The sequence below is a fragment of the Passer domesticus genome, chromosome 5 (genome assembly GCF_036417665.1).
Source record: "Passer domesticus isolate bPasDom1 chromosome 5, bPasDom1.hap1, whole genome shotgun sequence".
NCBI lineage: Eukaryota > Metazoa > Chordata > Aves > Passeriformes > Passeridae > Passer > Passer domesticus.
In genome coordinates, this window is record NC_087478.1 from 67,790,300 (window position 1) to 67,806,114 (window position 15,815).

At 44.9% G+C, this 15,815-nt stretch overlaps 1 protein-coding gene across 20 annotated transcripts in view; it reads left to right on the top strand.

Moving 5' to 3' along the window:
* Nucleotides 1-15,382, top strand: part of ITPR2 (inositol 1,4,5-trisphosphate receptor type 2) — a 245,188-nt gene extending 229,806 nt beyond the window's left edge. For 19 of the 20 annotated variants that reach the window (XM_064420745.1, XM_064420738.1, XM_064420739.1 and 16 more), the window contains 2 exons: nucleotides 11,067-11,228; nucleotides 12,454-15,382. In XM_064420745.1, the coding sequence (XP_064276815.1) occupies nucleotides 11,067-11,228; nucleotides 12,454-12,540 (249 nt within the window). In that variant the 3' untranslated portion in view covers nucleotides 12,541-15,382. Of the gene's footprint in view, nucleotides 1-6,667; nucleotides 6,832-11,066; nucleotides 11,229-12,453 lie in introns of those variants that run through there. The other variant, XR_010362601.1, reaches the window with a different exon arrangement.
* Nucleotides 15,383-15,815: the final 433 nt, after the last annotated feature.

A 15,815-nucleotide genomic window follows, 5' to 3' on the forward strand; every position in this document is an offset into this window, starting at 1 on the left:
CAGTGGTACTAAGCCTCTGGCTACTTGAATGGGAAAGAGACTGAAAAATTGTTTACAGCCAAGACAGATAACTGTAGATGCTGAGGAAGGGAAGGACAGCGGGGTTCCTCAAAGACATGAGGGCAGTCAGTAAAAGAAAGGAGAGATCAATTTATTGCCTTACCAGGAACTACATTTAAAAGTAAATAGGCCTGAAGTTGTTGGGACTCAAAACATAGCAGTGAGATTCTGCAAGATGCAAATCAGGGAAAGGCTACCAAAAAAAATGCACTTCTGCTTCTGACCTCTCACAATGCAGAGGCAGTAAGATTTGGGGGGGATTTAGTGCAACATTGGCATGAGCTTGATTTACAAGGTACTACAGATATGATGAAGTTACTTGTTTGCTGAATCTATCATGGAAGGAAAAATCCACTGGCCCATATTACTCTGCATGGATAAGTTTCTGAATTTGTGTAACTTTGGTTTCATTGTGCCATTTATCTTTTGGGATCAGCTTTATGCAATTTGTGTCAGGCTTTTCTATTTGGTTGCAAGGCTGCTTTGCAGAATCTTCTCTCTTGTTTGTGTGGTGGATGTGTGTGTGATAAAAAGCTAAGATTGCATCATCTTTAATAAAAGTAAAGATGTATAGCCTAGAGAAATCATATCAGTTGTAGAGAAAGAAATCATTCAGGTTGGCAAATTGCATCTGTGGGACAAAGTGCAAAATGTTTGTTTCATACAGTATTTATTGAACAAATTTGTTGAGAAGATGGTTAAAAATGCTCTACAATGAAAAAAAAAGGAACTATTTTGTTCAATTTAAATGGCATTGGTGTATTTTTTACATCATGAATTCTTGCAATATTACCAACAACAATCCCTGATAAAGTACTTTGCACAATTGCCTCACAGGGCATTTTGAGATAAAAGTATATATCAGAGATTGTTAAGTGGTTGCATCCAATTTATATATAATGGAACCCACTACAGCCATCCTCCAAAATTCAATAGATTGGGAATCACATTGCACTTCTGTGAGTTTGGGCTAGTAGGAGCTCTAAAGAGCCTCCAAAACAAACAGGCAATTTTAAATCATGTTTAATGAACCCTGTGTATTTTATACATGTGTGAGTAAAATGTTTTGTTTCTGTTTTTTTATTTTGCTGGGTGATGTCAAAGGAAAATCCTAAGTTCAGGCCTGTGAAACTGATCACCTGCTTGTTCTCAAGTGAAAATTCACAGCAAACCATTTAAAATGCTGGACTGAAAAAAAAAAAAAAAAAAAAAAAGAAAAAGCAGATCTGTACAGAGGATCCATAATATTTCCTAGCAAAAGTGCTAAATGAAAATGCAGTATAGGCAGATAAAGGGTCATGCAGTACCATGGTGGTTTTTTCTTTTATTCATCTATGCCTGCAGCCTTGAAAACAACCCGCAGTAGACACAAACCTGAACAAACAGAGGGCCCAGTTGTGCTCTTTCCCACCTATTTTTTGAAGGGAATAAATGTGCAAGTGGATAGGTGGCACCTTGTGTGCTGCAGCCAGACCTGCCATGGGGCCATTCTTTGGCCATCATGCTTGCATGGGCAAGGAGCTGTTCTTGCTGTGCAGAGGAAGCAAGCCACAGGCAAGCATTTGAGCAGAGCAAGGGGTCAGAGAGCAGGTTGGTAGTGTTCAAGCCCATAGAGCTGGAAGGTGGCCATTTCTTGGTGTTGTTTTGTCAAGAGATGCTTCATAGAGGAGCTTAGATCTTAATCCTCTCTTCTGAGTGGTACTCAAGTATGTGCATTTATGATCTTTCAGGTCTTTTCCAACCTTAATGATTCCATAATTCCATAAGTTGTGTGCATGATTGTATCATTGCTTAAAAATCTGTTCTGTGTGGTGATAGTCAATAATTCTTATTAATTTTCAAAGAAAATGTTACTCTTTCAGTTGTCCTTTCATACTGCCCCATGTGCAAAATACATCAGAGTGAAAATGGGCCTGAAGCAGGAACATTCACATCAGGACTCAAAATGCCTCTGCTCTGGCAGCATCCTAAGCCAGAACAATTGCACTGCCATCAGCAGAGCTCTGCCTATGTAAAGCTGAGAACAAGGTCAAGTCCTGAGCCTCTGAAAAACGAGTCTCCAGCTGAGTCTTTTTATTTCCCAAAGATTCTGTTACACCAAATTGAAGCTAAAGCCAGGAAATGGACAGTACTTTCAAAATACAAGGTGACAGGACCAGAGAATTACAGCTAAATGTGAAAAAATCCCCAAAATTTAAATGTCAACAAATATGCTCCTGAATCCTGTGCTTCAAAAGCTAGGAAGCAGTGGTCATGGCTTGGAGTTTACCATGGAGTTAGACCTTGATCCATTGGATCAAACCAGCAGGCACATTGACAAAAGCAGGTCCAGATTTGTGGTATCCTCACCAGCTGGATGGTACGTATGTGTCTAAGGGGGAGACACCATCTGTGGCCTGGTACTGCAGGGGATGTTTACATTGCAGTGGGATTCATGCCACTGGCTTTTGTCTGGAGATCAGCGTCTGGAGTGTGCTGCTGGCATGTTTTGTGAAGGAAAATCAATATTAAAACAGGAATGGGAGAAGGGGGGCTTCAGCTTGCTGGTGTAAGCAGTGTGGGAGCGAGAAAGGCAAGGGGCCAGAGAGGCATCGGAATTCTGATCACTAAACAAAGCCAATGGGAAGCAGTGACACCGCTGCCAGGCTCGGCGGGGTCCTGGCCCACAAACCAAGCATGAACTCACTGAAATGCTGTGGGGAGCAGCAGGGGGAGCAGAGGAGGGAGGAAGAGTTTGGAGTTGGAGGCATTTTGGTGGCAGAGCTGGGGCTGCCTGGGCATCTCGGCCCCTCTGCTGTGCCAGGGCTGCCCGGTGGTGCTGAGGGAGCTGAGCCTGTGGGGTTCCACAGCAGCACCCTGGGCACACTCAGCTGGGAGGGGACAGACAGACCTGCCATGTTCCCCTGCACACAGGCTGCCCTGGAATTGTGCTGAGCTTCCCACGCTGAGACAGCTGGAAGTGAACCAGAGCCTCCCAGGCTGCCTTTACAAGGTTCTTCCTTTAAGGACATGTACGCTTAATGTCAGAATATTGAAACCATACCCACGTGAACAAAGTTAGTAAGCCAGTGATTCATTGCTGTTTCAAACCTCTATCTAGCCACAGTAAATTTCTACTCAGTAGTGACAGTCTGTGTCCACATGCAGGCTATGATTTACAGTTTAGTTCTGTGTTTTGTATCAACAACATCTGTTTAACAAAAGATGAAAAAAAAAGCCAAGAACATTTATTTTCTAACCTCTGTACCAGATGTTTCATTATGCACAAGATCCAGGGATTATATTAGAAATAATTTAATTATTTTAAATGAATGATCTGAAGTGTTTTTCCTAAAGTATGTCTCATAACCACTAAGGATTTGAAAACATAGGAATGTGGAAAAATAAACTCATGTTTTACACAAATTTATAACTGTATCTATTTTAAGGGCACAAATATTATGGATCAAATCCTAGCTTTTAATGGTATTGTTGGGATTCTTGAAGATGTGCACTAGAAAGATAAGGTGGCAGAGAACAACTGATACAGCAGAAGAAAGCAACAGCTCAGAAATATGCTGTGGGGAAGGGACAGCACCAGAAGCAAAGGTGTCTTCAAGGAGAGCAGTGCTGGGGTGGGACGCAAGCTGAGGCTCTCCAAGCACACGGGAGCTGTGCCTGGGCTTTCTCATGAGTTCCCTGTGGTCCCTGCACACCTGCAGATCCCTGAGTTTCACCTGGACAGTGGCTGGAATGTGCTATTTCAGAGACAAAGCTGCTTAATTTGGTTTCTGCTTGCCACCTTCCAGGCAGAGTTGCTGAAGTGGGATCCCTCCCCTTGTGGCTGCTCTCTGGTTGCTGCAGCACGGGTCAGGGTGGCCTTTTCCTCTAGGGACACGCTGTGACTCACAGACCTGCTCTTGGCATGTGGCGTGCCAACAACAGCAGTGTGAGAGCACATTCAAACTTATGGAAAAAATTACTTTCGTGATCGTTTCCATCTTTTGGAGGTAAATACAAAGTCCCTTAGGTTTGTTTGATAAGCAGAAATATTTTGGTGCTTGTCCTTTACAGAGCTTCAATTTGGGTGTCTAAACTGCCCCATAGATCATCAGAGAAAATTCTTTGCAATTTGGGGTTTATTATCATTCCTCACCATAATTTTTGCAGGGGTATCATAAGTGAGAATGTTGATACAGAAACACTGAGACATTTATAACTGCCTGGCCTAGATATCAGTCTTGAAGAACTCACAATTACTCAGAATTACGGTGATAGATTCTGTTGCAGCCCTCGAAAACATCCAGCCAAGTTAAAATGAAAGTAAATGCATCAATGACGCTGCTGAAGCAGACTGTGGGTCTGTGTTGTGGTTTCAACCTTCTTTCAGGGGGTAACAGGTTTTTCTGTTTATCTGGAGCTGTAGCACGTATCAATCCAGTGCAGACCCAGCCAAACCTATTACTTCTCTTGTTGCATAAAGATTTATCTGTAATTGCCAAGGTTTATTTTTATTTTCTTTGAATTACTGTTCTGGATGCATATAGATGCATAACAATTCCTAATTTCCCTCCCTATATTCTTGTACAGCACAGATTGCTTATCAAATACAGTCTTAGCATTAAAGTGTCAAACAGGATTTGCAGAAAGCTATTTAGGTTTGTAGTTTAGGATGGACATTTATCAAATTGTGGATTAGCTGAATCATGCACTGAACCAAATTATTATTGTCTGTGATTAAATCACAAAGTGGTTTTTGCCCTGTGTCATCTAAAGAACGATAGCTTAAATCTTGAAAATCCCTTTTTAAGGTGGCTGTAGGAGCTACATAACACCGGACTTTTAGGACCAGACTCTGTCCCTAGACAAAAAAATAATTGCTTTCAAAAGGTCATTTGGACTGATCCCTCTCTGCTTATATGGGCAGCACACTGGGAAGAGAATGGATGGGTTTATTTGCATTTCAGACATACAGAATAGTTCTCAGTAAATAGATCTCTTTATACGCAGCGCTAAAGTATTTGTTCAAGATGCTGGCCCGAAAAAGGGGAGTGAACTGTTCCTTCTCATGCCTGAAAGGGCAGGGGCTGCCTGCTGGAGATCAGTGATGCCCAGTTTGTTTGCCCTCATGCTGAGGGCACAGAGGACTGGCAGTACCACTCCTCAGCCCTGGAGGCCATGGGATGACCAGCAGGGTCTCTCCTCAGCACTATTCTGCAGCAGAATTTTACCAACCCAAAGGGGAACTTGAGGGGCTACAGTCTCTCTAAAGAGGCTCAGTCTTCCTAAAGCTGTAGGAGGTTTTTTTGGAGGCTGCTGCTGCGGTTGCTGCCTGCCCACAGAGATGTGTTCCAAGGCAGCCCAGCACAGCACATGAAGGTGACAGTAGCAAATCTTGCTGGTAATTGATGTGCATGCTCCTCTTGTGCGCCCTTCAGCAGCCATCTAGCTGAGGAGCATGAGGGCTTCCAGCACCCTTATTTTCTCAGCCTTGCTGTTAGGGCCCAGCCCTCCTGATGACAGCCTTGTTGAATCACCAAGGAGAGAAGGATCCTTGCAGAACTGTGGGCTGTGAGACACAGAGGCTGCTCCCCTGCCCTGGTGCATGCAGCAGGGTTGGTCACAGCCCAGGAGGAGTCATGAGCAGTAATCACCACCTTTCCTGGTGAACAGATAGGAGGGAAGTCCTGAAAGGGCTTGTTTTCATATTGCAACAAGGGGTCATGGGGTGGAAAGGTCTGAGAGTCACTGCATTAGAGCATGTTGGAGAAATGAGTCTGGCACAGCTGACAGCGATGTGGCCCTCACAGCCCGTGGCAGTAGCGCCGGCTGAAAGTCTGCATTATGCTGCCTTTGCTTCTCTACTTCATCCCCCTTGTCCTACTCTTTGACCTATTTTCTCTCACTGTTATCTAGTAATCTATTTTTTAAAGGCTCAGCCCAGTCTTTCCTGCTGGTCGCAGCTAATCCATCTTGCTGCTACGCTGTGAAACCAGCACCTCCTAAAGAAACATCCCTCTGCCAATTACTCCGAAGGCATGGATTCAGCTCAGCATGAGAGCTTGATTGAAGCCAGTTGGCTGTGCCAACAGGAGAGGGATGGCTCAAGAGAGGCTTCATACAAAGTATAGAAATTCTAAACAGATTTCTTCAGTCTTTCCTCCATCCATGTTCAAGTGAAGCCAGCAAAGTCAGAAAAATGGCGATATTTTGCCGAAGGGAGAACTTATCCACAGCTCTGCCATCCCCCTGGAAAGTCCATAGAAGGGAAGGAGAAAGCTGCACAGAAAACTGCAGGAGGCAGACAGAGACTTCTGCTCTGAGCCTGCCTCTCTGAGACGGAAGGTTTGAGGTTTTCCAGCGAGCTCAAGGAGCAAATCCTCTAAGCCCTGTGATTTATCAGGCATGTGCCCTCGCCGTGGGCATCTCGAGTATGTGCACCCAGAGCACTGCCCAGAGGTCTGGTCCTGGGGGAGCTGTGCCTGCAGCTGGAGTCCCACCAGCTGAGGGGGAGAGCATGCTAGATCGTCACACCAAACGTCTGCTCTGCTCGTGTGCAGTCTCTGGTCCGCAGCCTTTTGGCTCACCCCACCTGCCTTTTTTCCTTTTTTTTTTCCCTTTCCCCCAGCTGAACTGGTGGAGAGAAGGTTGTAGCTCCTTTCTGTCCCTGCAGCTTTCCTGTCTGGCTGATGCTGTACCCTGGACACAGATGTCTGCTTAAATATGGATCCTGCGAAGCACAAGTTATGTTTACAGGAAGAATGTGGAGCAGGAAGATACTATGATCCATAGGTGGGCTGTGAATTGCTGCTGTCCTGTGCAAGAATGAAATAACAATAATAACTAACAACATACTGCCTTAAACAGTGGTTCTTTAGAAAGAAGATTTCGGTACATTTTCACAATTAATTATTTATCCAGGCAGCTACTTCGTTTAAAAGCATCCCGTCCACATAGCTCACCCTCTGTGAGCTCATTAATGCTCAAGCTGTGTCACCTCAGGCTAATCTGGTAGCTGTTGATTGAGTCCCGTGACAGCTGTTTGCAGAGGTTTGCCCTGCTCCCTGCCAGCAGCCTGCCTTCCTCCTCCAAATTGCCTCTCTGTTCCAAGCAGGGTTCAAATTTCTGAGTGAATGCTATCCTGGGCAAAATGGTCGGATTTCTACAAGTAATAGGTAAGGCATGACAGATAACATCCTGCACACCCCCAGGAGTGTTCCTGCATGTTACAGCTTGAAGGTGTTGGTCAAGGTGAACCATGCACCGAGCCCATAAACATGTAAGTCCCAGAACAAATGTTTGGGGGTGTACAAACATGTTAATGACCCCCAGTTAATTGGCAAGCAATTACCTTGACATAAAAATAGCTTTCCCATTGCTGAACAGTCACAAGAGTGCCTGTCCCCCTGTGAACACTGAAATTTTTGGCCAAGAAGCCTTGTCCAACTTGCCTTCTGGATCCTGGCAGATCTGTGATCAAAAGTTTGTTGTCCCCAGCACCAGCTGCTGTTTATTTGTGGTAGAGACTCAGCAAACAAAGCTGTCTGCCAAAGCTAATTTTCAGGCTACCCTTTAATAACGTTCTTCAGTTCATAATGCAATGAAAAAGTAAGATCATATTGACTGGCAAAAGCATGCGGTTCAGCAAGGGAAAGTACCTGCTGTGTGCACTATAAAGGAACTATCAGTGAAAACTAGGTAAGTATTTTTAACCTAAAGACAGCTTGGCAGGCTATAATGTGTCACCTACGGAATTTCGAATCTTTCTCATCTTTTGCATGACAAAAATACACAGCTGGACTGATTTCATCAGATGTGTATTGCAGCTGCGAACCAAGAGGCCTGCACCTAACAAAGCTCTTGGGACTCCAAGTGGGACCTGTGGGCAGATGTTTGACCTATTGCCTCTCTGCCACCTACAAAAGTCAGCAGCATTTTTTCAGGAGGTCTCCAGTCCATGCAAACCATCAGCTTCTCTGAGAACTTGGATCAAGTCCTTACTTGATTATCCATAATACTTTGGGGAAAAAAAGGCCCTGATTTTCCTGATATGTAACTAAACCACACCTGGCTTTAATTCCTGGAAGAGATTGTCACAGCATTTCTAGAAAGACAATAACTGGGCACACGTGAGTCTGTTGCTGAAGTCCCGTGACTCTGGGGCTTGTGGTGGCCAAGATGAGATGGCATGTGGTGCAGAGTGGTTCCAGCTGCAGAGCCACATCTGCTCTGTGTGCTCCACAGCATCGTGTGGCAGCGGGTGAGGTGCTTGCTGCCTGTGCCATCCCTGTCTCCAGCTGCTCCTGGCCACCCCTCTCTCCAGGCTGTGTAATGTCATGCCAAGGAGGAGGGAAACAGGTGACACTGGGAGCCTCAGCACAGCCAGGGTGTCTGGCACCTGCACAGATTCCTTTGGATGCTGCAGTATGGTGCAGGGTCAGTCCACAAAACTTTTTCCAAAGCAGCCAGAGGTCTCTGCCTTGTGTCCTGGAGGAGTGAGGGAGTGGCAGATGGAAAAAACAAAACTAGCAAAATGCATTTCACAATCCTGGCAGCAGTACTTGGCAAACAGACAAGCCACAATGATGGAGTCTCAGATTGCTCTCCTCTGCAGCCTGGCTTTAGGAACTTTGGCGTTGTTGTGAAGCTTAAAAGGGCTCCTGTTCCCTCTGCTGGCTCCTATGGCCTTGCATTTGGTATCCTCAGGTGTTTCAAGCAGGAGGAGCTGTAATGAGTGCAGATACCAGAGCTTTCCAGGAAGCATTCAGGTACAAGTGCAGCTCTGTTCACTGTAGCTGCCTTGAATTAAAGTTCTGTGCCTGTAGTGGCAGGCAAATTTGCTGGCAAACGTTTTGAAAAAAAAAAAGAAAGAAAGAAAAAGGCATCAATCCAGAAAGGTACTATGCACAAACTAAGCTTAGTATAAATGAGTACACCTGTGCTCGACACCAGGCACGTGATGAATGCTCTGCTACATCCTAGCCAAAATAAATTTAAAATAAATATCAGTGTGTACTGGTGGAAGATGAATGCTGGTCTTGTAAGCAGGACTGCATGTGGCTGAAACAGGATCCTCCCGCTCCACGTGTCAGCTGGGGATATCCACAGGGAGGGTCACGTGCGCTCCTCTTGAGCTCACCAGCAGAGCTGGTGAAAACAGGTTTTGATTTGAATGAGTTGTGACCCATTGAAAATGGCATCATGTGTAACCACAGTAAATTGTCATAATGAGATCACGAGGCTCAAGAAGTGAGCGGCAAGCAAAGAGGCCGCGTTCCACCGGGCCCACAGCTGCCAGCCCAGGGCTGCAAAATGCAACCCGGGGACACACTCCTGTTCCCCGGGCATCTTCGGTGATTTTGGGACAGGACCAGGGGTTGCACAGCCAATCAAAAACTCATTGGAAGTTTTGGGTTAAAAAAAGAAAAAAAGATAAAATTCATATAGCTTTGCATTTAGTCTTATCCAGAGTAACAGAGGGGACTGGGCTAACACAAAGAGTGGATGAACATGCGTACTGTTAGTGCTGCCATGCTCACTCAGGCTTAGCCTAGCTGTTTCTAAATCATGCTGCTGTAGGAGGGTAGGGTTTGGTGATCAGGACAGAGTATTACAGAGGTGAAAGGAAATCCTCCTGGAAGCATGATAAAGCCTTGGTTTATCCCAGGTTCACAGCTCTGCCGGACCAGCCTTCCTGGACCCTGCTCAGGCATGGCTGCCCTGGGCTGCTTAGCTGTAAATGCTGCAGAATCGTCACTGCCTTCTCTATTTTCATAGGAAAAATAGAGGCAAAGTCTAAGACTATGATCAGTTTGACGGACTTAAAACTTTACCAAATACCTGGAGAGCATATGTAGCAGAGCTCCTGCCTTCCAGGTGTCTTGTAAGTGGACTTTTGGCAAGAGCTCCTTTCTATTCCTCCCAACACAGTGCTGTTTGTGTGGGGCCATTCACAGTTCAGAGGACTGGAAGAAACACACTCATTCTACTTCTCAAGTTACCAAGTGCATGTGGCCCAACCACATCCTCCCACTGCCCACGAGGCACAGGGCATAGGTGTGTGCATGCTGCCCACTGCAGGACCTGCTTTGTTCCCTTGGTCTCAGGGCAAAACAGGTTGCTTTCCACATGGCTGCCGCTCCTCCTGGTCTTGCACCCTTCTGTTTCCTCCGTCTGTTAAGCTCTGCACACAAATATCTGTTCCCCTGAGCCATGGACACAATTCACGTTCATGCAGATTCACAGCACCTTCCTGACTCATATTGTCTGTTTACATTGTGTTGGTCATGGCTGAATTCATAGCCTGAGTCCATGGATAAAGAAACACCCAGCTCAGCTCAGTGCTGTTCCATGCAGTGTAGGTTAGCCCTTGGCCCTGGGCTTGTGCTTGCATTTATCCAAGATGTACAGTCTGACCAGCACATTGAAGCCTAAGCCATTCCCAGGACCCCACATCTCGTACTGTGGGCAGCTGGATCCAGATCCTTCTGCTCTTCCAGTAGAAGTGCTTGAGGCTGATCTGGAAGTCTCTTGGCTTGTTTTTTCTGGTGTTGCCTTGCTGATATTGCTGCAAGGACAGCCAAAATAGATGGAGACCAGCCGAGCTGAAGAGACAGAGGGGAAATGTGTCCCTGCATACACTTAAGAGCAAAGCACAGGGAGCACTGAGGGTTTCCTGGTGTACCAGAGGAGTCTTCCCAGTGGGGGCATTTCTGCACAGTGGGGGGCAGTTCCCCACAGGTGAATGTGCCAACACGGTTCAACTGCAGCACAAGTGCAGCTGTGGGGAACTCAGATTTTCCTGTTGGTACCTCCTCTGTAGCCAATGAGAACCAAGAATAAAGCTGCTTGTTTTAAATACTTTCTGAATTTACTGCTTAAGCTCACTTGTTGCGTATCATCCACTGCGCAGAAGTCCTTCTGAGCTTTCATTCTCTAGTCTCAGCTTAGTATGCAGTAGCCCTGCATAAACCCTTATTTTTCTAATGCCTTTTCTAACATGCCTTATTTTTCTAATACCCGTGTAGGAGAAGAATTTGGACTGGTTCCCTAGGATGAGAGCCATGTCTCTGGTTAACAATGAAGGCGACAGTGAGCAAAATGAAATCAGGAACCTGCAGGAAAGGCTGGAGTCAACCATGAGCCTTGTGAAACAGCTTTCCAGTCAGCTGGCTGAGCTCAAGGAACAGGTAAGTGCTCTGTGTGGATAGCAAAGTGAGCACGTGTGGGTGAAGGTGCTGCTTTCCATCAAGTCACAGTCAGGACAGGGTTACAAAAGAGACTTTTGTCTCAGGAAGGTTTTATCTTTCCCTCTGGCAAGCTTTCTGGGTAGATACACTGATAAGGGTTTGGAGTCAAATTGTACTCTGTTAGCAACAGCAAAGATCAGGTAAGGAGGAAAACTCTGGGAGGGAATTAGTCATGAAATGCTCCTGGTGAGTGTGCAAGGACAGAGGGGAAACTGCAGAAGGGATGGGGGACTGCATAACCCAACAGTGAAAGCAGTGTCATGTCAGGAATAGCTGCATACTGATGGGAGCCTGGATGAAAAAAAGCTTTCTGTGTCCAGCCCTTGGGTTTTTCCCCCACTGAGAACATCAACAGTGCCCTTGTGAAAACAGTTTGCAGAGCCTGTTGCTTTGCTTTTGTCACCCTTGTGCTGGTGCCCCTCCTGCAGCTCCCTCTGCTCTCTTGTGTGGAACACAAGCTGCTGGCCTCCCTTAAAGCCCTGCTCCTCCACACATCACCTGCCTGGTGTGTTTGCTCTCCCTTCAGGATGAAAGGGAGCCAGCTCCTTTTTTGCTGCAGGTGCTGGTCACCTCTGCTTTGCTCATTACAGTTTCAGAAAAGCATGTGTGTTTTCTTTATAGGAAGCCCTTCAGTGGCATCAACAGAGTTATCTAATTATTCCCCTTCAAATCCCTCCTTAAAACTTATCCCTGTGAAAACCCAACAAAGGTTTAGCCTGGATGTGCTGAGACCATTGCTCATTGTGCTTACCCACAATATCCTGGTGGGATTTTTTTCATCTCCCTCTGGCTGAATCTGTTCTCTCCTGGCTTAAATTTAAACTCTGTGTGGCCGGGGCCATCTTTTCATTCTGTGATTCTACAGCACCAAGAGCAAATGCTGACCCTCTGCAGGGCTACACAACACAATAGCTACACAACAAATAATACTCTGTAAGATCTGCTTAAGGATAAGAATAATGTATAAATGAGCATAAAATGTCCATACTTTGCAGGAAACAGATCTGCCACTTCAAAGACATCCCTTACTTTTAATTTTCTATGCTGAAGAAAAGAATTCCACTTCCTGTTGTTTTGCTTATATGTATCTTGCTCTGTGACTGCTAAATAATAGTGAAAAGAAAAAAAAAATCTCAACTTGTCTCTCTCTGCCTTTCCACCTTAGATGACAGAACAAAGGAAGAATAAGCAGAGGCTGGGCTTTCTTGGATCAAACACACCCCATGTGAATCATCACATGCCACCACCCTGATACCACAGGGAGAAGCCGTGACTAGCCTTTCATCAGTATTCCTGCTTTATTATAGAATAAAAAACTGAGATTGAGAGGAGTGAACAGTGCCTATTGTTACAAAGTTAAAAACAACCAAGTGCCAAGATGTTAAGTGGTTTAGCTCTGGGAACAATTTGTAGCTGTTTTTCATGGTTGAGAGGGACCACAACCTAGAATGTGAGCGATACAAGGCAGCTCATTTGTATTCCCTGCCTGGCCCGGCTGGGCTGCACTCAGCTCTGGCTCCAGGGCTGGCTGGGACAGAGGCTGGGACAGCGCTTGGCCACATCCTGGGAGCCCCTTTCTCCCCAGAGTGCTGGGAGAACCAAGCTGAGCAGAAGAAGGAAAGGTGTTTATTGAGGCAAGCACGACAGCCTGGCTCAGAATCAATAGTTGTCTCTGGCTCATTTGCCAAATAGCAACATCAGTCATATTTGCTTGGCATTTGCTATTTTTTAATTACCGAAAATATGTCAGTTCGTAAGCGGTGATGTTTCTTCAAGTAACTTCTACTAGAAGGGAAAGGGGAGAAACCTCAAAAGACTGAAGGAAGAAAAAAAAAAGAAAAAAAAAAAGAAAAAGTTGCAAAGAGAAACATTAACGCTTTTGAATTTTAGCTGTCACCATGCAATTTCTTATTTATAACATGGAGCACAATGGATCTACAGCTGTGGGAATGTTATGCACATAATACTGACAGCATAAGTGGAAGTGATTTCTTTCTCCTGGCTTCAGATGTTCTCGATTAATGTGGCCGTGAGGTTTCACATACTGAGAGTTAAACTGTGTTTTAAATTCAAGTTCCAATGGAGGATTCAGGGGGAAAAAATTACACCCATAGTTTGAAGCACGTATGGGATTTTATTTAAAAAAAAAAACCTTAGAAATGTATTTGTGTACAGAACTGTAATGGTGTCATTACCTGTCATAAACTCATCTTCAGCAAGAGTTGACTTGAGTAATTAAACACCAAATTCTGCCAGCTTTCCTCTGAGCTAAAGATCATGGGTTGATGGTTTTGCCTGCCCTTCCCACTTCCAGGGGTTTGCAGGGAAGCCTGGTGGGGAACAGGGGGCCAACATCAGAGAAGCTCCTTCCAGCTCTCAGCCCTACAAAAGGCAGCAGCTAAAATCACCAGTGCAGGTTTCTGCTCTATCCTGTATTTCTTGGGATGGCTTGAAAGAAAAGTTACAGGGTTTCCACAGAGCCCTAGGGGACTCTTTTATCTTTTAGGAATAAAATTGAGGGGCACAAATGGGAGTTGTGTCCTCAGTTCACTTTCATTTTCAGTGGGTTTTGGTTACCAGATTGTCTCACATTTGAAAATGCACCTCTTCTTACATGGAGTCACTTTTTAAACCAAAATATTTTTGCAGTGATTTGCCCCTGTAAAATTTTCATTTTGTTATAAAAGACATTTTGATAGAAGGAAAAACTATTGTTGGTGTAAATATTTTCCAGTTTCGTCCTGAAGAAATGCTGTTGTCCTGGTTAAGGCACTATTCAAACCGACAGGCCTAGAGTAGAGGGAAGGAAGGGGTATTTCACTCTCTTTATCCCAAATTCAAACCAGTTCTTGAAGCTACTTTTTTTTTTTCCTTGTTTTTGTGGCAGTGATGTGGCTGAGATATAAGAAATATATTGTAGCAATATATTTATACCTTCTACCACTAAAACATGTGCTTCAATTGTGTCCTTCAAAAATAGTGTAGAAATCAGAGGTTTGTGTATTTTACTGGAAGAAAATCTCTTTCCATTTGCCTTAGTCCAGAGAGCACCCTGGTTGTGAGAGGTGATGGCCAAAGGAGTTACCCACAAACATAAGGTCAGCAGTCATTTGGTAGAGACTCAGACCCTGTAGCTGTATTAATTCAAATTAGTTCATAGAGCTATTCAGATCTACTCACCGCTTCTGTTGCAACAGCAATTTCCTCTTTCTCACAAGTGTGGTTCTAAAACATAAAGCACAGTTCCATTATAAGATAAGTTAAACTCTCATTATTTATTGGGGGGTTTGTAGTTGGCTAATACTGGAATGAGTTGGCACTTTTGTTGTTTACACTCAGAAAAAGCAGCTGCACATCAGGGGTGGCTTCTGCTGCTGGAGCTGAAAGAACTTTAGGCTGAATGGGTTTGTACGCCGAGCTCAGGGCTGCGGGTGGATGCTGCTGGTGTTCCCTCTGGCTCACACCCCAAACCATATCCCCTCAGGCTCAGAAGCCCAGCTTCTGCTCTTCAGAAGGGAGAGTTTCAGCATCAAAATCAGAGAACAGATGCTGGTTCGCCTTGGCCACGGTGCCTTTCTGCTGTACATAGCTTCCCAGAGAAACCTCCGTGATCAGAAACCATAGGTGATGCTACTTACACAGACTGTAAATATATTTCACTGAGAATTTCAACATCTTTGCTGTTTCTGTCAAAACTTAGGCCCTGCCCTGCTCTCATCTGTGTGAGCAACCCGTACACTCACACGTGGTAAGGAAAACAGGAGGCTCCTTGCGTGGATAATGGTTGCAGGGCCAGGCCCCAAGACTTGAAGATTGTGAAATATCCCCATGAATGAGTTTATTAAAAAAAGCATTGTTTTATACATATATTTATGTGTATATCTTTGTTTAATGCAGCTGGGGTAACCTCTTCCTAGGCAAATACAATTTACTTTACCTATTTATATGAAATGATTGCAATGAAGTTGAAACATCTAAGAGCTTTTAATGCCTTTGAGAGATTTATAATTATAACCTCCTTGACAATTAAAATCTACTTAAGTAAATGTGTCCAATGCTGCTGAATGTAACTTTTAATAAAATGTGTAATTTTATATATGTCTGTCTCATTCTTGGTGCTAAGGCTGGGGGGAAATGTGTGTTCTGGTTTGGGAAGAGAAGGCTGAGTTGGGGGACCAGGCTGTGGGTGTGCACCCATTCCTTCAGCCCTGACTGGATGGAGTCTGAATGCAGCAAGGAATGCAATAATTTGTTTTATTTCAGGCACAGGTTGCTCCGTTCAGGATGATGGATCCAGACATGCCGCTTTTTCCAGAGGCTGGGTGGCAGCTGGGTGTAGGATTTGCTGGAATGCTCTTTGTTGAAGCCAGGGGAGCCCTGGGTGAAAGTGGGCAGAGGCAGGGATATGGTGATGGTTCAAGTGTTACCAGGTGGGGATGAGCAGGCTCAAGGCAAACAGCCTCAGGAGTTCTGCTGCTGACTGATCTTTTCCAACCTTTATGATTCCACAATACTGTGATGCAGGCT